Source organism: Peromyscus leucopus, chromosome 15 (assembly GCF_004664715.2).
Source record: "Peromyscus leucopus breed LL Stock chromosome 15, UCI_PerLeu_2.1, whole genome shotgun sequence".
Taxonomy (NCBI): Eukaryota; Metazoa; Chordata; class Mammalia; order Rodentia; family Cricetidae; genus Peromyscus; species Peromyscus leucopus.
This window is the reverse complement of record NC_051076.1, coordinates 52,756,309-52,776,516: the sequence shown is the minus strand read 5'-3', so window position 1 is coordinate 52,776,516 and position 20,208 is coordinate 52,756,309. Positions and strand designations below refer to the sequence as shown.

General features: G+C 54.9%; 1 protein-coding gene across 1 annotated transcript in view; it reads left to right on the top strand.

Moving 5' to 3' along the window:
* Kif21b (kinesin family member 21B) overlaps positions 1-20,208 on the top strand; it is a 44,835-nt gene extending 24,627 nt beyond the window's left edge. The window contains 21 exon segments of the mRNA XM_028857526.2: positions 402-601; positions 2,856-2,963; positions 3,473-3,541; positions 4,811-5,043; positions 5,193-5,340; positions 5,551-5,745; positions 5,839-5,940; positions 7,327-7,492; positions 7,669-7,720; positions 7,899-7,956; positions 8,801-9,006; positions 9,086-9,163; positions 10,663-10,776; positions 12,598-12,636; positions 14,673-14,809; positions 15,725-15,905; positions 16,973-17,137; positions 17,407-17,524; positions 18,058-18,228; positions 18,749-18,948; positions 20,055-20,208. Of these exon segments, the coding sequence (XP_028713359.1) occupies positions 402-601; positions 2,856-2,963; positions 3,473-3,541; positions 4,811-5,043; positions 5,193-5,340; positions 5,551-5,745; positions 5,839-5,940; positions 7,327-7,492; positions 7,669-7,720; positions 7,899-7,956; positions 8,801-9,006; positions 9,086-9,163; positions 10,663-10,776; positions 12,598-12,636; positions 14,673-14,809; positions 15,725-15,905; positions 16,973-17,137; positions 17,407-17,524; positions 18,058-18,228; positions 18,749-18,948; positions 20,055-20,109 (2,795 nt within the window). The 3' untranslated portion in view covers positions 20,110-20,208.

Below are 20,208 nucleotides of genomic sequence, written 5' to 3'. Positions count from 1 at the left end.
GGGGGCCGTGACTCAGGATCCGAGCCTCTGGGCAGGAGGCAGCGAGGTTTTCTGAGATGGGATGAAGTCGGGTTGGGGACGTCTCTTGGCCGTGGTGGGAGCGTCTGGTGAGGAGGTAGCTTTTCCTTCCCCTGCAGTTCCATTAGACCAGCTCTTCTTGCTAACCTTCCGCTTCCTGCTGGCACCGCCTCTCCAGGGACCGAGATCTCAGTCACTACTGGACACTAGAATGTCAGCGTAGGAAAGGGCCCCGGGGCAGCTGCTGAACCCACATTGTTCAAATGAAGGAGTCGCTCAGGGAGAGGCCAGCTGTAGAACCCAGGGCCTCTCTCCCCGTTGAGGCCACACTTAGTGGGAGCGGGGGAGCCTGTCGCTCTGACACTGCTTTTCGCTGCTCTCAGGCACCATGGAGTGCTACACGGAGGAGAAGGCCAACAAGATAAAGGCGGATTACGAGAAGAGGCTGCGCGAGATGAACCGGGACCTGCAGAAGCTACAGGCCGCTCAGAAAGAGCATGCCAGGCTCCTCAAGAACCAGTCCCGCTACGAAAGGGAGCTGAAGAAGCTGCAAGCGGAGGTCGCCGAGATGAAGAAGGCCAAGGTAGGCAGAGGACAGGAGGAGTCAGGCCTAGGGGGCCTGTGCGGTGCCTTAGGATCCGCATCCCACGTTAAATATGATCACTGCTGTCAAGGGTGGATCTTCCACCGAACACGGCATCGCCCGATTCGATCCTGCTCCGATCAGGCGCACTTCCACCTGTAACCTCATCCAGTACTGGGCTCATTGCAGGTGCCTTGCTCAGTGCTGTCGCTGTGTTGGGAAGCTGGACTAACGGTTGCACTATTAGTATATTAGTATATATATATATATTAGTATATTAGCACTATAGCTGTATTAATAGTTCCTGCCTGCACAAGGAAGCCTTAAGGCCTCATTTGGAATAAGCCTCTCATCATAGTAATAATCGGCACCATGGCCAGCTCTTGCTGCTTAGGCATCTTGCATGCTCAGTCACATTCCATCCTTAGGAAAGGAGGACAGCATTTCCATTTGTGTTCACGGAAGTGGATTCCCGCCACCAGGATGTGGTGCTGGCATGCAAATTCTGCCCTGGGTGTTCCAAACTGGTGTTGTGTTCTTGGTGGCTCTGGGCTCCCCTCTCTACCTGGCCGTAAACCCACACGGCACAGTCTGTAGGGTCTGCTCTTTTGATGTCACTGGCTCAGGTCTTGAACTTCTGGTATCTGGGGCTCGCAGATCCTTGCTCTGTGTATATCCTCCATCGCCCTTGGACCTTCCCGCCCTGGCCTTTAGCTTCTGGTGTCTCCCAGCTCTCCACAGCTAAGCTCTGGGGCTAGATCCCTACCAAAGCTTGGCAAAGGTGGTAGCCCCAGTAAACTGAGTCCTTTGGGGACTCATGGACAGGAGCCATTATGTCTTGACGGCTGGCTGACTGATGCTGACCAGTGCATACAGGAAGGACAAAGTTCATCGATTTTAGAGGAAATGGATCTGTACCTGGGCGGGCTCTGTCCCCCAGGCAGGTCTAGGGCCTCCATCCACTGATGAAGAAATCCCTCCATGCCTTGCTGTGATCAAACCCTCATGGCCCCAAAGAGCCCATTCTCACTCCCAGCACCTCCACCCTGTAGGCCGGATGCCATTGATGATAGAAGGACGTGGGATTCAAACACCCAGGGTCCTCTGAGCCCCTGGGCCCTTTGGTAATGCAGAGAGGGCCCAGTGAGCTTTATCCCCAGGCTGTCTGTAGTCCACTGTGGCCTGGGTCTTCTGCAGGTACTGCTGAGGCAACTTTAACATGCCTTTGACAGGCTTGTATTTGTTTGTGCCCCCTCCAGCGCCTCCCCCCCCCCCCGATTTCTTACTGGTGCCTCTTCAGGGTAGTCCCAACCTCTCCTAGCCAGCTCCCATCTTGAGTGGAAATGACCCTAGAAAACCTCACAAGGGAACACTCTCCTAGGGTCCTGAAACTTGGAAAAAACGGCCAAATGCCAAGACGTGGTACAAAGACAGAGGCATCAGCACATGCGTGTTCTTCATTTTCAGACCTCTGAGGCCCTTCATCCAGGACCTAGCCCTGCCCACCTGACTACGCTCTTGTGATTAGGCTCTTGTTACATGTGGAGAAGAAGAGCCTGGGGGTTATCTCAGGGGTGCCCCAGCAGGGCCCTGGTTCTTCCCTCGAGGGGTAGGAAAGAGGAGCAGCCGAGGACTGCAAGCCGAGCCTGTGCCTGCAGATCTTGGCTGAGAGAGGGCCCACAGCTTCAGGGTCTCCTGCAGGAGACCTGCAGAGCAATGCTGTCTCAGCATGGAGGCCCATGTCTGCACTGCCCTGCGCCAAGCATGCGCTCACCTCCCTGCGGTGAGGAATGCAGACACACCTGCAGGTTACCTGGAGGAGCCTGGATCTGGGAAGCGAGATGACCCAGGCTCCAGGTCTAGCCAGCTCTTCCTGGCTCTGTGACTGTTAGTCACTTTGTCTCGAAGGCTCATCTCTTTCCTTTCTCACCCGAGAGCCGTAAGGATGGGGCCTGCCATGGAGCAAGCTCTCCTATGTGGCTGTCACTATGAGACTGGCCCTGAGGATGGTGGCTTTTAGTGGGGCCTGGGATAGACTTTAAATGGTAAGGCCACTTCTTCAACAGCTTGTCAAGGTATCTGAGCCCCTCAGGATGAGTGGGAAGGAAATCTTCTGTGTCAGACCCCCCAAGTCAGTGATGCCTAGAGGGCTCCCTCCCTGACCCGTGTCCTCCCAACCAGCTATGACTGAAACCCCACGGGTCACTCTTGCCTGGCCCTGCCTCACCTCCACCGTCTGTCTCTGCCATCCCAGGTGGCCCTCATGAAACAGATGCGCGAGGAGCAGCAGCGGCGACGACTGGTGGAGACCAAGAGGAACCGGGAGATTGCTCAGCTCAAGAAAGAGCAGCGGAGGCAAGAGGTAAGAGCTCCCCGGAGCTTTCAGCCTCCTTCCCTTCCAAGGACCCCCCCCCAACCCAGTTCCCACTGTTCCAAGTGACAACAGCGCAATACAGCCCATCAGAAAGGCAGAGCCACTGCTGGCTTCTGCCCCAACCCCTGCCTGCCCAAGAACATAACCTGAGTCCAGAGAAGGGCGTGAATTTCCCAAGGTCACCAGCAAAATCAGACACGTGGAGCTTCAGGTCCAGAAGAGGTAGCCCAGGCAGACTGGGCCTCTAGTCCAGGTTCATGTTCATGGTAGGCGATAAAGCCTAGAGAATTGTCCCTATGGGCAGAAATTCCTCATGGCCACCCCAGACAGAAGGGTGCAACTCTGAGTATCATTCTATCTACATTTTGCCAGTGAGGGAATCCCCACACAAGAAAGTCTTGAGCTTTTGGCTCCAGAGCGCCCAGCCTGTCTCCAGCCCCGTCTGGACAGCAAGAGGGCTCTTGGTGGCTGAGTGTGGCCCAACCCTTTTCTTCCAGTTTCAGATACGGGCCCTGGAGTCTCAGAAGCGTCAGCAGGAAATAGTCCTGAGGAGGAAAACCCAGGAGGTGAGTGCTCTCGTCAGCCCAGCAGGATGTACAGGGTTGGCTCTGGCTCCCAAGTGTTGCTCTCCTCTGAAGCCATACGGGGCCGTGTGTGTGTGTGTGTGTGTGTGTGTGTGTGTGTGTGTGTGTGTGTGTGTGTGTGCGCGCGCATGTGTGTGTGTGTGTGTGTGTGCATGTGTGTGTGTGTGTGTGCGCGCATGTGTGTGTGTGTGTGTGCGCATGTGTGTGTGTGTGTGTGTATGTGTGTGTGTGTATGTGTGTGTGTGTGTGTATGTGTGTGTGGTGTGAGTGTGTGTGTGTGTGTGCGCATGTGTGTGTGTGTGTGTGTGCGCATGTGTGTGTGTGTGTGTGCATGTGCGTGTGGTGTGTGTGTGTGGTGTGTGTGGTGGGGGAGACACAGGACAGACACACCCTTGCTACTTGTGGCCTGGATCTCCTTTCATTCCGTGAGCACAGCCTTGCCAAACTGTAGTAGCCTGTGAGAAACGACTTCTCAACCAGCGAGCCGAGCCTAGAAGGCGGAATACACACATCCCATCCCCAGTGCCTGGCTGGTCATTTTAAAAAGAGGAAAAAAGCTGGGTGGAGGTGGCACATGCTTTTAATCCCAGTGCTCAGAAGGCAGAGACAGGCAGATCTCTGTGTGGGTTCGAGGCCAGCCCGGATGCAACGTGAGTTCCAGAACAGCCAGAGCTGCTACATAGAGAAACCCTATCTCAAAAGCAAAAAACAAAACAACAATAAAAAAAAGAGAGAGAAAAAAGGGGCTAGAGAGATGGCCCAGTCAGTAAATTACCCACCACATAAGCATGAGGACCTGTGTTTTAATCCCCAGCACCCACATTAAAAACTGGGCATGGTGGAGACAGATGGATCTCAGAGCTTGCTGGCCAGCCACTATAGCTAATTGGAGAGCTCTGGGTTCATTGACAGACAGTGTTCATCTCAAAACACAAGGGGGAGAGTAATAGAGCAAGACACCCAGTGTCCACCTCTGGCCTCCACATGCTTGGGAACACATGTACATGCACACCCGGATATGCACACGCACACACACCTTTGAGAGCGTGAGAGTGAGAAAATCAGACAGACAGACAGACAAGCATGTCTTGTGTTTTATTTTACATCACAGACTTCTTATCCTTTACAGTCCCAAGCACTCAGGCGTGCACAAAGCTGTCTTTGTTCTCCCCAGCACCTCAAGCCAGGCTTTCCTGAAGCTCCAGTCTTCTTGCTCACTGGGTCCCCTCTTCTTGTCCTCACTGTGCCCAGGTTTCTGCACTGAGGCGCTTGGCGAAGCCCATGTCTGAGCGAGTGGCCGGACGTGTAGGATCGAAGCCCCCCAATTTGGATTCTGGGGCTGAGGTGTCTGCCAGTACGACCTCGTCTGAGGCTGAATCGGGAGCCCGCTCTGTCTCCAGCATAGTGCGACAGTGGAACCGAAAGATCAACCACTTCCTGGGGGACCACCCTGCAGCCACTGTCAATGGCACCCGCCCAGCCAGGTGAGGGGTGTGAGCGGTGCCTGTCGGCAGGAGATCCAGCAAGTGCTCTGGTGCCTGGGCCGTCGGCTTCGGCCTCTGTGGGGGAAGCTCAGGAGAGCCTCCAAGGTCCAGAGCAGTCAGCCAAGGCCCCTTTGCCTCTGCTCTCCCAGGAGAAAGTTCCAGAAGAAGGGGGCCAGCCAAAGCTTCAGTAAGGCCGCTAGACTCAAGTGGCAGTCCCTGGAGCGGAGGATCATCGACATTGTCATGCAGAGGATGACCATTGTCAACCTGGAGGCTGACATGGAGCGCCTCATAAAGGTGGGACCTCCCTCCTCATCTCTCCCACCCCACTTTCCTACTTCCCTGGCTCTTTGCTCTTTCCCCTGTCTCCCACTCTGCTCCTCATGCCTGTTCTGACCTCCGGATGATCCCAGGCAGGTGGGTGGCTTGGTGTAGGGCTGTGGCAGGGCTTGCCTAGGTGTGAGATGCTTTCTCCATCACTGTCCTCCCCCAAATCCGCCCCCCCAGAAAAGGGAGGAGCTCTTCCTCCTGCAGGAGGCGCTTCGGCGGAAGCGGGAGCGTCTGCAGGCTGAGAGCCCCGAGGAGGAGAAGGGACTCCAGGAACTGGCTGAGGAGATCGAAGTGTTGGCCGCCAATATTGACTACATCAATGACAGCATCACTGACTGCCAGGCCACCATCGTGCAGCTGGAGGAGACCAAGGTACCCACGGGACCCAGCTGGGTGGGGCGGTCGCCGTGAGTGGGCTTGGCAGCCCTGTGTGACGGGGTGTCTGCTTTTTTTGGTCTCCCAAAGGAGGAGCTGGACTCGACAGATACGTCAGTGGTCATTAGCTCCTGCTCTCTAGCTGAAGCCCGCCTACTGCTAGACAACTTCCTCAAGGCGTCCATTGACAAGGTGAGCTGGCAGCTCCCCTGCAGCTGGGCGGGCATCACATGCCCTGGTGGTGAAGCCCACGGGTTTGGCTCCTTCCCACCTGCGTCATTCACAGGCTGGGACAAGCTACCGAACCTGCAAGCTCGGGTTCTGCGGCTATAAAACCGGGGCCTTGACAATACAGAGCTTGTAGCTGGTTGTACAGAGCCCTGCTCCGAGGGGCCTTGGCACACTACACGGCTTCAGTTAAAGGTGGCCAGGCCCATCCACAGCAGGACTGGGCTCGGGTCTGTTGGAGGCAGAGGGAGAAGTGTGTGTACCTTAGGGATTGGGGAGCAGGGAACAAAAATTACATTTCACCCCCCACCCCCGTCACCCCTGCCTACCAGGGCGCCAGGAGTCATTGGGCTCCTCTCCTTCATCCTTGGCCAGAGAATGTGTTTCTTCCTCTGTCCTAGGGACGAGTCTTGGGGACAGACACCAGCTAGTGTGCATAGAGTTAACTGGAAAGAGGTTGGGAGGCCATCTTGCCCAACTCTCAGGCAGACCCCCAGCGGCTCCTCGGTGATGCTTTGCATCTTAGGGGACTGTGTTCGTGTGCTGGGGCTGCCGTGACGAAATGTCGCAGCCTGGGGCTGGTGCAGCAGGGAAATCCTAAGTCCAGGATCCCAGTGTCAGCTGGGTGGTTTTTCCGAAGCCTCACTCCATCCATGGCCATATTCTTTCTTCCCATGTCTTCACGTGATCTTTCCTCTGTGTGGCTTGTCATGATCTATTATTGTAAGGACACCAGTCATACGGTATTAGGGGCCACCCCTATGGCCTCATATTATCCCGTTTCCCACTCCCTAGGACCTGTCTCTAAGTACAGTCACATTTTAAGGTAGCAGGGGTTGGGACTTCTATGTTGAAAGTCCACCCATGACAGAGTATATGCTAGAGTGAACTTCACTACTCTGTGTGTGTGTGTGTGTGTGTGTATGTGTGTCTATGTGTGTGTGTGTCTATGTCTCTGTGTGTGTGTCTATGTCTGTGTCTGTGTTGTGAGTCTGTGTGTGTGTCTGTGTGTCTATGTCTCTGTGTGTGTCTGTGTGTCTGTGTGTGTCTATGTCTGTGTCTGTGTTGTGAGTCTGTGTGTATGTCTGTGTGTCTACATCTGTATATGTCTGTGTGTGTGTGTCTATGTCTCTGTGTGTGTCTGTGTGTGTTGTGTGTGTGTGTGTCTATGTCTGTGTCTGTGTTGTGAGTCTGTGTGTCTATGTCTCTGTGTGTGTCTGTGTGTGTCTATGTCTCTGTGTGTCTGTGTGTCTGTGTGTCTGTGTGTCTGTCTGTGTGTAGGTGCCTAGCAGCTACAGCATCAAGCACAGGCCAGGAAGAGTGAGCCCAGGCCTTGTTCTTTGCCCCCAGGGACTCCAGGTAGCCCAGAAGGAAGCCCAGATCCGGCTGCTGGAAGGACGGCTGAGACAAGCAGACATGACAGGCACTTCCCAGAACCACCTTCTCCTAGATGCTTTGCGTGAGAAGGCCGAGGCACACCCTGAGCTGCAGGCCCTCCTCTATAATGTGCAGCAGGGTATGCTTTGGTGTGGGGAAGGCTTTCCGGCTCCCCAAACTCCCCCTGCCTCAGAATTCCCTCAGAAGCCTTGTGATCCTAGTGGGTGAGATGCTGGAGGAGGGTTGTGTCCCTTTCCCACATACTCCGACAGGGTCTCTCAGCCACCTTCTCCCTTCCTTCCCCCACTCCCTCAGAGAACGGCTATGTGAGCACAGACGAGGAAGTCTCCGAGTTCTCTGAGGGAAGGTGAGTTTTCAAGCAGGAAGTCAGTATGCACCTGGGGATGGAGGAGGGGTTGCCGCAGGGCCCCAGGACTAAGCTGGGTTTTCAGGCTCTTGGGGACCCATATTTCTAAGTCCTAGAAAGACTTAGAGAGTTACTGTATAACTATCACAGTCCTAAACTTTCCTGCTTTCTCCGTCAGCTTTTCCCAGTCATTCACCATGAAAGGCTCCACCAGCCATGATGACTTCAAGTTCAAGGTAAGCCCTGCTGGGAATCAGGCTGTAGGTTTAGTAGGGCCAGCCTCTCCCAGCCTGATCCCTATGAGTAGGTCCATGTCTCCAGCCCCAATTCAGTTTTGTCTACAGAAGAAATGGAGATGCCAAGAAGGATCTCCTGGCACTGGGGGTGGGGGTGGGTGGGAGACTAACCTAGAATTTGCTATGTAAACCAGGCAGCCCATTCTCTTCAAGACGGGAGAAATGCCCAGAGTCCCTAAGAGCCTATTTCTACTCTACCTAGTGACATCACTGTATCCAGAGACCCTGCGTTACAGAACACCTCCCCCCTCGCCCAAGACTCTAGGTCAAAGCTGACTCTAAGAGCCCTAGTTCTTTTTCCTGGGATGATTTGTTCAACCGCATTGAAGTCCACAGTAGGAAAGTTTTCTCAACAGTGAGGGATTAGTGACGAACCAGCCCTGAAGACTTATTAAGTCAGATGTGGGAAGACTGTGAGCCATGAGTTCTGCCTAGTCCTGGAGCGATCTGATTAGATCAGTCTGGATGGACGCTCTGTGGTCTGCATGGTAAAGGGCTTCTTTCATCGGCAACTCCCTCAGGCCAGGCAGATCATTTCCCTCAGGATTTACCCATGTCTTCCATACTGGAGCTTGGACCCACACTGAGCTAGCTGCTCTGCGCTCGCTCTCTCTCTCTCTCTCTCTCTCTCTCTCTCTCTCTCTCTCTCTCTCTCTCTCTGAGTTAGAATCTCAGCCTCCCATGTACCTGGGATAGCAGGTTCGTGCCATCAGGCTCAGTTCTTTCTTTACCTCTGTGGTCCATCAGTTGGACAAGTTGCTCCCGCTCATCCTTCCTTTCCTAGGGTGAGCCTAAGCTATCTGCCCAAATGAAGGCTGTGTCTGCGGAATGCCTGGGACCCCCATTGGACAGCTCCACCAAGAACATCACCAAGTCCCTGGCCTCCCTCGTTGAGATCAAAGAGGATGGAGTGGGCTTCTCCATCCGGGACCCCTATTACCGGGACAAGGTCTCCCGGACCGTCAGCCTGCCCACCCGGGGCAGCACTTTGTAAGGAGGGGGATCCGGGTACGTGGGTCAAGGTGGGCAGAAAGTTAGCTCTCAGAGTCACTGGACCCTTCTTCTCTAGCCCTCGGCAGTCTCGTGGTGGCACAGACACATCCCCTCTGACCCGAAGAAAGTCTTATGACCGGGGGCAGCCAATCAGGTGAGAGCATGTTCTAGAATCTTTCGTCACTGTAGTCCTTGGGTGCATGCCTGGCTCTGAGATTCTTCTCTGGATTATCATACACACTTGCTAACACAGCCCTTTATGGCCTCATGGTCTTATACTTACTCTGAAGAGGTGGGGTGGGCTTCACAGCTAAATAGTGAGGTGTCTGTGCTCAGAGTGATCATTGCAGCCTGTGAGAGGCAGGAGAAAAACTTGCTCCAGACTCCAGCCTTCCCTCTTCACCAAAGCAGATGTCCACAGCGCCGGCTTGCAGGTGGTCTTGGTGGAGCGGAGTTGGAAGGACGTCTGTGTACTTGTAGCCTAACAGACTTCATCTGTGGACTCAGAGAACACCCTGAATTGTGGTCTGTGGATCAAGCTGAACTCAAGATGCCGATCCAAAGGGAGGGGAATGTCAAGACAACCTTCCTAAGAGGGGAATGAGCAGGCCATCAAAGTCATAGACTTTCCCTTGAAGACACTGTCAGATCTCATGGTTCACAGTTCAGCTCCTTGAAGTTGTTCTGAACACCGAATCAGAGACTCAGAGCTGGAACTGCTCTTAGGGTAGATGGAGGGCGAGGCTCCTACGAGGAGCTGATCACGTTTTCAATGATATCTGCATCACCTTGTTTAAATAAAGACACTGTATACCATTGACTGACAGTATTGAGCTCAACCAGGGCACTGTAACTCAGGCCCCAATGAAGCTTGTCTAATCTTTCTCAGCTTTCTAATGCTTGGCTATATCAGAGAGGACTGTTGCTGTACGCTCTTGGACTGTTTCAGAAATGGGCATGGTAGCCGACACTTGTAATCTTAGCACCCAGAAAGTAGAGGCAGAGGCCAGTTAAAGCCTCTGAGATTCTTCTCTGGATTATCATACATACTTGCAAAGGCAAGACCACCCTGGTCTATATAGTTTGTTCCAGGCCAGACAGGGCTACATAGTGAGATCATGTGTCAAAACAAACAAATAAAAACCCTCACTAAGAAACACAAAAATGAAATAATAAATAAAGGCAGTAACTAGAGCATCAACAGGACACTTGCTTCCAGGATCAGAGTGGAGACAGCCTCAGCTAGAAGCACACACACATTTGAGTTTGATGTAAGTCTGAGAATCACACAGAAAATGACCAGGAGCACTGATTGTGTTATTACAAACAAATTTCAAAGAGTAGGCGAAACTCATGAGAACAGCATCTAGGGGCTGGAGAGATGATGGCGCAGTGGTTAAGAGCACTGGCTGTTCTTCCAGAGGACCTGGGTTCAACTCCAAGCTCCCACAGGGGCTCACAACCACCAGTCACTCCGGGTCTAGAGTGTTTGATGCCTTCTTCTGGCCTTGCCCTGTACACTGATATAAATGCAGGTGGAGCACCCACGCACATGAAATAAATATTTAAAAACCTCATCATTGGAAGCCTCACACTGGGTGGACTTGTGGATAGGGTGTGGTCACGGATGATGACTCTGTTCTCATTTCCCAGATCCACAGACATGGGATTCACGCCTCCATCATCACCTCCCACTCGGCCCCGCAATGACCGCAACGTCTTCTCTCGTCTCACCAGCAATCAGAGCCAGGGGTCAGCACTGGACAAGTAAGAGCAGGCCTGAGGAGAGCCAGGAGGGCGTCGAGGCTGGGAGGGAGCCTGTGGGGGCGGGTCAACTGGGTAGACTCCAGCCGGTCTGTTCCAGTTCCTCTGAGCCCTGAGGCTCTTGATACTCTTCATCTTTTCTGTACTGACTGAGGAAAGGTCTCTCCTTTCCCCCAAGCATGCTGGGGTGCCAGGAAAGGAAAAGGTGGACGTCACCTCACTAGAATGGGACAGTCAGGAGTGGTGGCCGCGGGGGCAAGCACACCAGAGGGTATTCTAGAGCACCCCTTTCATCCGCGTCTGCTGTCTTTACTGCTCTTAAGCTCCAACTACTGTTCTGCCTGATTGCAAAAGCTTTACCCAAGGCCCCAGGAATCCTTGAGCATTGCCGAGTGGACAGAGACCTCTGAGTCATCTCCACGTGGCAGGCTCAGCTCCCTGTGTTCACAGCTCCTGATGTGATGCTGTAGTTGCTATGGGGTCAGTCTCTTCACAGTCGTCCCTGTATTCAGAAGGTGCTCAGCCTTGCTTCCCAGCCTGCTGTATGTGCATGATTCCATGCGAACTGTCAATCAGCCCAAGAATTGTCTGTCTTCCCTGATTTGCATAAGAATGGTCCAAAGCAGAGCCCAGGGGCTTTTGCCTGGAAAGCGGTCCAGAATCTGGGACCGCTGTCTCTAGCTAACCGTGACAATGGGACTTTGCTTGGGGAGGACCTCATCGTTCCTGGCTTCATTTTGGTGTTCCCCAAGCCCACTGTGACCATCTTCAGTTCTATAGTTACCCAAAGGGCTCCTTTCTTTCCCCCTGAAAGCTTTCCTGCCATGAGGAGCAAGGATGCTATGACCTTCAAGGGAGCCCTAGGTTATAGACCACTTGTCCTTTGTTCATGATATATGCTCTGCCCACCTTCTCATAGAAACATCCCTTTCTGGCTCAAAACGCTGCTCCCTAGATGCTAAAACCGTGAGGGGCAGACCCAGCAGGTCAGCATCCTGGGTACTGTTCTTCCCGAAGCTTAGGTCATCTCAGTTCCTACTAAAGAAGCTGTAGAAGGTCTGCCCCCCCCATCCTGATACACCTCTCCCCAGTGTCTACAATTGACTTGTTATTATTTATTTACTTATTTCGTTTTAGAAACGGGGTCTTGACATGTATCTAGACTAGTCTCAAACCCTTAGCCTTCTGCTTTATTCTCCTAAGTGCCAGGATTACAGGCATGCGCCCATACATCCATCTTAAACTTGTCCTCCCCCCACCTCCCACCAATTGGGGTCGGACTCTGCCCATCCTGGCCTGGTCTACAGGCTCGGGTCCTACCCAGTGGTCCATTCTTGGGATCCCCATGCAGCACAGCGTTAACTTTCTAGACATGGTCTCAGGAAAGGAAAGAGCAGTGAGGCCTTCCTGTGTCCTTGGACAGGCTCGCGCATTGCCGGGCTGGTACAGCCGGCCCCAGCTTACGCAGTGGGTCAACCAGAGAGCTTGGAACTAGCAAAGAGAGCCCGGGAACCATCTCCCCAAGAGTGGGCTGGCCTCCCACACCTCCTGTGGCCCTCTCCTCACCCCCACCCTGCTAGCTGAGAGACCCCCTGGTGGCCCCGCTGCTGGGGGACTCTCCCAGCTCCCAGGCCGGTCTGTCCCCACCCCAACCCCACCGCTCTCCTCGAAGGCCCTCTTCCGCTGCCTCTCTCTGCCTTCCCTGAAGAGAATAACCGCCCTCTGACCCCCCCCCCCCCCCCGTGCTGCTGCTGTTGCCGCCTCCACTGTCCCGTGTGTGTTTTCCTCTCTCCCCTAATCCAGCTAATTTTCTGCCCTTCCCAGGTCTGATGACAGCGACTCCTCTTTGTCCGAGGTCCTGAGGTACACACCGAATGTCTCTCGTGTTTGGTTCCCCTTCTCGCTCGCTCGCTCTCTCTCTTCTTTTTCTCTTGGCCTCACGCTACACCAGTCCCTCCTGCCTGGTACCCCTGTCCTCCGCATGCAGCCTCTCCTCTCCTAGCCCCTGCCCCTCCACATCCATGGCCCTCCTGAGACTTCTTCTCGCCCCGTGGTTCCCTCCTCTCATGGTGACCCCATGGCCTGAGACTATGCCATGCCTGGCTCGAGCTAAGGGCTTGTGATGGGGGAGGGGGCAGTCGCTTCTGGCTAGCCTTGTTCTCTTCTCCCCTCCTGCCCTGGGCAAGGTGGGGAGGGACGTGCAAGCCTGGGTTGGACTGGAGTTGGAACAGGGCTTCGCTGAGCAAGAGGTACCCTGGGGGACCTTGTCAGCCCGCTAGTCTTTCCTCGAGTGCCGTTGGCTAGGGGGGCTGTTTGCGGTTCTTGTAACTTAGCTCGTGTTGGTGGGGTGAGTCTTGCAACGTTCCGCTCCGAGGGGTACCAAGGGAGGCAGAGCACCGCTTGTGTCTCTTAGCACACGGCTGTCTGTTCCCCTTCACAAGCCCACAGGACAGCCAGAGGCTGCTCCCTCCAGCCTACTGAGCACAGATCCCCGCAGCAAGGGGGAAGAGCTCCCTCTAGCTCTCCAGGCATGCTCTCTGCTTACCATAGTCTGCCATACCGTGGTTAGTTAGCACCACTGGTTTATCCTCGGCAGTGAGGCCTTGCCAATAGATGTTACCAGTAATACGCCAGTCTCTTTAGAGCCCCGACCCCTTTTGATACATTGTCATGGCGATCCTAACTCAGCCCGAAGCCGCATCACAAGCTGGGAGCAAAAGCAGGGAGCTATTTATGCATGGGCTTATCTGGCATGTGGGCATGAATGACTTGGGTCCTGGTGTTGCTCCTGGCCAAGGCAACTCTGCAGGACCATGCACGAGTGCTACAAGAGGATGTCAATCATCTCAGTAAACCCCGCCCACCCCCACCCCCCCAGCCATTGTGCCACTGTGTGGGACAGCATTCTCTTTGGAAGAGCTAGAATGTGGTTTTTGATGTAGCCTAGCTGGGTCTCATCCCTGAAGACCTTCCCGAGAAAGGAAAAAAACCATCCTCAGAACCCCAAGAGGTAGACATAGCAAAACCCTTACGCTACTTGGCTCGGCCTTATTCCTGCTCCCGGAACATTGTGCGGAACAAGTAGGTGCCGTTCCAGGTCCAGGCAGGTCCAGGCAGGCTCGCTCCAGAGAGGCCCATGAATCCCAGCCCCCGGCTGGCCTGCAGTCCCCTGCCTGATCCGTGCCTGTGGAGTTTTTTTGTTGGCTGGTTTGCTTGTGTTTGACAGGTTTTTCTATGTGTGCCAGGCTGGCCTTGAGCTCCTTGTATAGACCAGTCTGGCCTCAAATTTACAGCAATCCTCCTGCTTGAGCCTCCCAAATGCTGGGATGACAGGTCTGTGCCCAGCCCTGATTTATCCCTTTGCAAATGACAGACACAGGCCTGACCATGCTGGTCCAACTCAAGGCGCTGTGTAGGTGTCTGTCTGCCCCCCTGCTGGAAGGTGCCAGCCCTAGAACACTGACTGGCAAATGACGTGTGGGGAGGGTGACAGCCTGGACACCCTTCCTCTCTCCTGCCTTCTCCCCATTTTTTTTTTCCGAAGAAGCATGGAGACTGCTGGGAGCCGCAGAGGCCAGTGCTAGCACTTAGGCCTCTGCCCTGCCCCACCAGGGCCGGCTGCATGCCTGTCTCTGTCTCCAGGTTAGGCAGCCTCCCCATCCCGTTCCCTCCAGCATGCCTGGCATGGGCTTCTCCGGCAGGGCTGAGGATGGGAAGCGCAGCTCTTTCTGGCTCCCAGACACCGTGGTGGAGTTTTGCTAGCAGTCCGGGAATCTCTGGTTATTCATCATCGTCCCCTCTCAGCCCAGACCCCCTCTCTCCCGTGTGCCTCAGTCAGCCTGGCCATGGTCGGTCTCCTTGGCTGACTGGCACATCCTCTCTCCCTCTCTCCCGGGAAGGGGCATCATCACCCCCATTGGCGGCGCCAAGGGAGCGCGGACGGCCCCTCTGCAGTGTGTCTCCATGGCCGAGGGCCACACCAAGCCTATCCTCTGTCTGGATGCCACCGATGAGTTGCTCTTCACGGGGTCCAAAGGTGCGTGGAGACTTGAGGGGCCAGTGGGGTTAGGTTCTCCCACCCACTCCACGTTGCTTTTCCAGAGTGGGCTGTGAAGGCAACAGCATACAGAACCCCCCTCCCCCACCCCGAACCCCGCCCCCCCAATAGTTGAGGCTATGTGGAGAACTTGCTTACCACTCCTGCCTTTAGCCTCCACTCAAGGCTCTCAGTCAACACACTCCTGGCTGAGCCTTCCCTCCCCCATGATCCTGCGGGCTCTGCCACGACCTGCCTCCTCCAGACCACCTTTAGACATTTTGGGAAGCTTCTCTGAAGCCCTACAGCTCTGCTCTTTAATACCAACACTTCCTCCCCACGTCATCTCTGCTCCTGCGTCCGTCAGTTCCTCTGTGAGGTCTCAGCAGCAGGAGTTCACAGTCCGACTACTAATCACCACAAAAAAGTGGAAGACCTGACTAGAAGAAAGAACGAATCTGTAGCATGCATGCATAATAGGGACCTGTGTGTGCACATATGAACACATGTATGCATATATATGACACATATATGACACACACGCGTTTATACATACAGGAGAGGGGACGGATGTCAACTGAGGTGTGACGGACTGGTTCCAAGTTTTCCCATGTTTGCTTGCTACTTGATCATTTAATAAGCAGTGGATCTGTAGGAATTTTCTTTCAGCCAAGGACACCTCAGCAATGATCAGAGAACTCATTATTTAAAGTTCTCAGCCCCTTCTCCGTCTCCTGAGGTTTTTTGTTTGTTTTTTGTTTTTTAATGAGACTGCACATGCATGCATGCTTCTCCCTCAGACTGGAGGTTCTGAAATGTCTCTCTCCACTAAGTGTGACCTCCCCTCTCCCCTGGGGGAGCTCCCTGGCTCCTGACATCAGCTCCTCTTCATAGCCTTTTCCCTGTCTCTGGCAGACCGTAGCTGCAAGATGTGGAACCTGGTAACAGGGCAGGAGATCGCAGCTCTCAAGGGCCACCCCAACAACGTGGTTTCTATCAAATACTGCAGCCACTCCGGGCTGGTGTTCTCTGTGTCCAGCTCCTACATCAAAGTGTGGGACATCCGGGACTCGGCCAAGTGCATCAGGACCCTCACGTAAGTGTTGTGCTCCCGGCCTGCTTTATCAGACTGCATTTGAGAAAAGTGCTTCCCCACTTAGGTGCCCACACACAGTACAGCCCGATTAGGTGAGCAACGGAGGTCCTTACTGGCCCATAGGGTTGCTTTGACTCCAGGGGGACAAAGTGTGGTTTGGGGGAGATGATCTCTGAACAGCAGGTTGGTGAGCCTTTGGCTTGCCTAGCTTTGTCTCAATCCTCCAAGATCTACCATTGGAGATGGACTACATACATATAGCCCTAGGAATCCAAAACACCAGCAGCCTCCAAAACCAGGCCAGCCACCTGCCTCACAGATGAGCCACCCACCATGGTCCTGAGCAAGGGACGCAAACTCTCCAGAAGTCAAGTTCTGTTCTTATGTGTGCATTATAAGCCACAAATTGTTTAGTTTGATACTGGAAAAGCAAACACAGGATATTTAGGGCCATGAACTTACTAATCTGCATGATGCAGTAGTCCACAGTCACACATTTGAACCTATAGGATGCAGACCACCTAAAATGAGCCCCACTGTATGCGATGAGCTTGAGTGATGTGTCTGTTACAGGTTCGCCTGTTGTAGCAAAGGCTGTGGGGTGGGGTGTTGGCAATGGGGGAAGCTATGCGTGTTGGGAAGGAAAGAGGTATATGGGGAAATTGCCTTCTGCTTGGTTTTGCTGTGAACCTAAAGCTATTTTTTTATGAAGTCTGGGGGAGGGGTAGTACACGTAATGAATATTATCACCTCTTTCAACGGATGGGGAAACTAAGGCTCAGAGAAGTCAAACGATTTCTACATGGACCAGGTTCAGAGCCTGCCCCTTGCCTCTTACTCGGTCTATTCAAACCTGCCCGTGCACCCCAGCAGGTCATAGAGACATGCTGGGTAGAGTGTAGCTCTCCCTTCGGTCCGGCTTCTAGGGGAAGCTGTCCTGCCCGCATAGGGAAGGCATCCTGGAAGAGGTGGCTTTTCCAAGCCGGTCTGAGTGAAGTTTACTCATTTCCGAGCCTGGGTGGATAGACTTTTCTGACCTCTGGCTTTGCTCTTTTCTCTCTGAGTAGATCCTCGGGCCAGGTGATCTCAGGAGACGCTTGTATAGCCACATCCACGCGTGCCATCACCAGTGCCCAGGGCGAGCATCAGATTAACCAGATGGCCCTCAGCCCCTCAGGCACCATGCTGTACGTGGCCTCAGGCAATGCTGTCCGCATCTGGGAGCTTAACAGGTCAGTGAGACGTCAGGAGAAGAGGCCCCGGGAAGGTCCGCAGGCCTCAGCATGGTGTGCCCACCCCAGGGTGGGCAGGACCTCTGCTCTGCCTCCAGTCCCCCACACTGTGAGCTTTCCCGTGCCTCTGAAAACCTTGGTCCTTGATCTTGCTTTGAAGGGGAGAAAGGCTGCCCTGTCTACTCCAGGTCAGATTCCCTCCAACCCCCTGCTCTGTCCTTGGCTCCCCTCTCGCCAACTGTCCCGGGTTGGGTCTCTCCCCACGGTAGGTTCCAGCCCATCGGCAAACTGACCGGCCACATCGGCCCAGTGATGTGCCTGACAGTCACTCAGACTTCGAACCAGCATGACCTCGTGGTGACCGGCTCCAAGGACCACTATGTGAAGGTACGTGTGACTCCCTTGACGCTCACTGGGGTCTGACCGGAACCAGCTCTGCTCCGAGGCCTGAAAGATACCGTTCTCGCTATTTCCTCCTACCCCACCTTTACCCTCTGTTACCCGGGGAACACATACAAATAAAACAAGGAGACTTCTGGGAATTGCTGCTGGAGAGGGCACCTCAGAGAAGACGGGAAGATGTGTGTCGACAGGGAAGGGCCTTTTAATTTAATTAATTTAATTCCGTAAATGAAAAGTTAACAGCCTAAATGGGTGAGGATTTCAGGTAGAGCCTCCGAATGGGGTGTGATGCAACAGTTAAAATGATAAACAGGGGGGAGACCCGAAATACACGAACCCCACTCACTTGGTTTGCTCTCTGTGGATATCGTTGGACACTTTGCGTGGCCAGAAAGTGGGAAGAAGTGCTCAAAGGGAGATGGAAGTGGGAGGGACTATGGCAGTGTTCTCCCACCAGTGCTCAAGGCCTGCCCCCCCAAAACGCCCCCTCTCTGGGCTCTGCCCCTCTTCCTCTGCAGATGTTCCAGCTGGGCGACTGTGTGATGGGCACCATTGGCCCAACCCACAACTTTGAGCCCCCTCACTACGATGGTATCGAATGCCTGGCCATCCAAGGAGACATACTGTTCAGTGGTTCCAGGGACAATGGCATTAAGAAGTGGGACCTGGAACAGCAGGAACTCATTCAGGTTCGGGGAGGGGAGAGGAGGGGCGGAATGGTCCAGGGTGAGGCCCCAGGCAGACCTTAGCAGGCAGACCTTAGCAGAGCCCCTCTGAGACCTCCTGCTGTCTCCGAGACCGTCTCCCGGGCTGTCCTCACCCTCCTCTCCCTGCAGCCTGGGGTGATTCCACTGGGGCCCTCTGTACGCTGCTCTCCATGAAGCCCTCGCTGCCCTTTTGAGTGTGAAGTACCCCTTGTGGAGTACTTGACTTTAGCCTAGCTCTTCTGGAGGCTGAAGACTTCAGGAGTTTGAATGTGGGAACTGGGCGGAAGGACCCATCTGGGCTTTTGAGCCCCCTGGCACAGCATGGCACAGTGTAGCTCAGCCTGGCGCCTGGGAATGACGGGGTCTGCCTGCGTGGTAGCTGTGGGCACCAGGAGCCAGGTAGCATCCCTTCCACCACTAGCCGGAGGGATGTGTGTGCTCCTGGGGCCTTGGGGCAGGCCTCTCCCTTCTCTACACCTCATCAGCCCCGACCCTCCCGCAGCAAATCCCCAATGCTCACAAGGACTGGGTGTGTGCCCTGGCCTTCGTTCCTGGCCGACCCATGCTGCTGAGCGCCTGCCGGGCAGGCTTCATCAAGGTCTGGAATGTGGACAACTTCACCCCCATTGGTGAGATCAAGGGCCATGACAGCCCCATCAATGCCATCTGTACCAACAGCAAGCACATCTTCACGGCCTCCAGGTGGGTGCTGGGCGGCAGGAGAGCCTCTCTGCTCCCCTCCCTCTTCCTAGAGTCAGGAGGTTGGCCGCTGGCCCGGGGCTGGGCCGCTGTCCACACAGATCCGATTCACAGAGCAGAACCCGGCAGAGGCCTCCTCTCTGTACCCCCGTTCGTCTTCACTGAGCACTGAGCACCCAAATGTCCTGGGTGCTGCACTAGGCAGGGGAGCAGGGAGCCCCTGGGCCCCGGGCCAAGACTTGTCCTCCCAGCGACCCCAGTCACCCTCTGACCCGTGCAGGAGCTAAGGCCTGCCCCTCCGGAACCTCCGCTCCTCCAGCTGCGGCTCCAGCCCCCTGTGCAGGCAGTGCCAGGCCTTCAGTCCCAGGGGGCACTACTCAGCTGGGTTTCTTCTTTTCTCTCCTTGTTCCCACCACCACGTCCCCTCTCTCCCCTCCCATCTCTTCCTACCTCTCCTCTCTGCCTCTCTACCTACCCCCCTCCCCTCCATAGTGACTGCCGGGTAAAGCTGTGGAATTACGTCCCTGGACTCACCCCCTGCCTTCCTCGCCGAGTCCTGGCCATAAAGGGCCGCGCCACCACCATGCCCTGACCCCTCCTCCCCGGCCCTCCCCTTTCCTCTCTCATTCTTCCCCCTCTTGCCTTTTCCTGTCTTTCTCCACCTCGATCTGAGCTGCTTCTTCACGGTATGAGATTGTTTTTCTCTTGACCTTCTTATTCTCCCGTCGTGCCCTGCCTGGCCCAACAGTTCGCCCCACCAACCTGTCTTGCAAGCATGAGCAATGAATGGTACAGAACCCTAGGTAGCGAGAGCCGGGGGGTGGGGGGCACTGAGGCCTGGACAAGACAAAACACTGAGAAAGCCCAGGACACCAGCCCTGCAGGGTCCCGGAGACCATGGCCTGGGCCCTCCCTTTGCTCGGTAGCTCGGTAGCGCTTCCTGGTAGTTCAGTCCCCGCCGCTCCCGAGTCGTGTGTGCCTTAGCCCAGCCGTAGGTGGGTGACTTAGGTGGGTGACTGGGTGGGACTCTGCCCAGCCTTTATGTCTGGGGCCAGCCATCTGGGCTCCCATCGACAGCTGAGCATCCATCCTCCCTCTGTCCTCCCCAGCGACCTGACGGTGAAGTTCTGGAGCATGCGGCGGCTACCAGCAGCCCACCCTTGACGTTAGGACTGAGGGTGGCCAGGTCCTCAGACCCAGCGGCCTGCACAGCGTGGAAAGGAAGCTGTGGCCTGCCCTGCCCAGCCCAGCCAGGTGCACCGA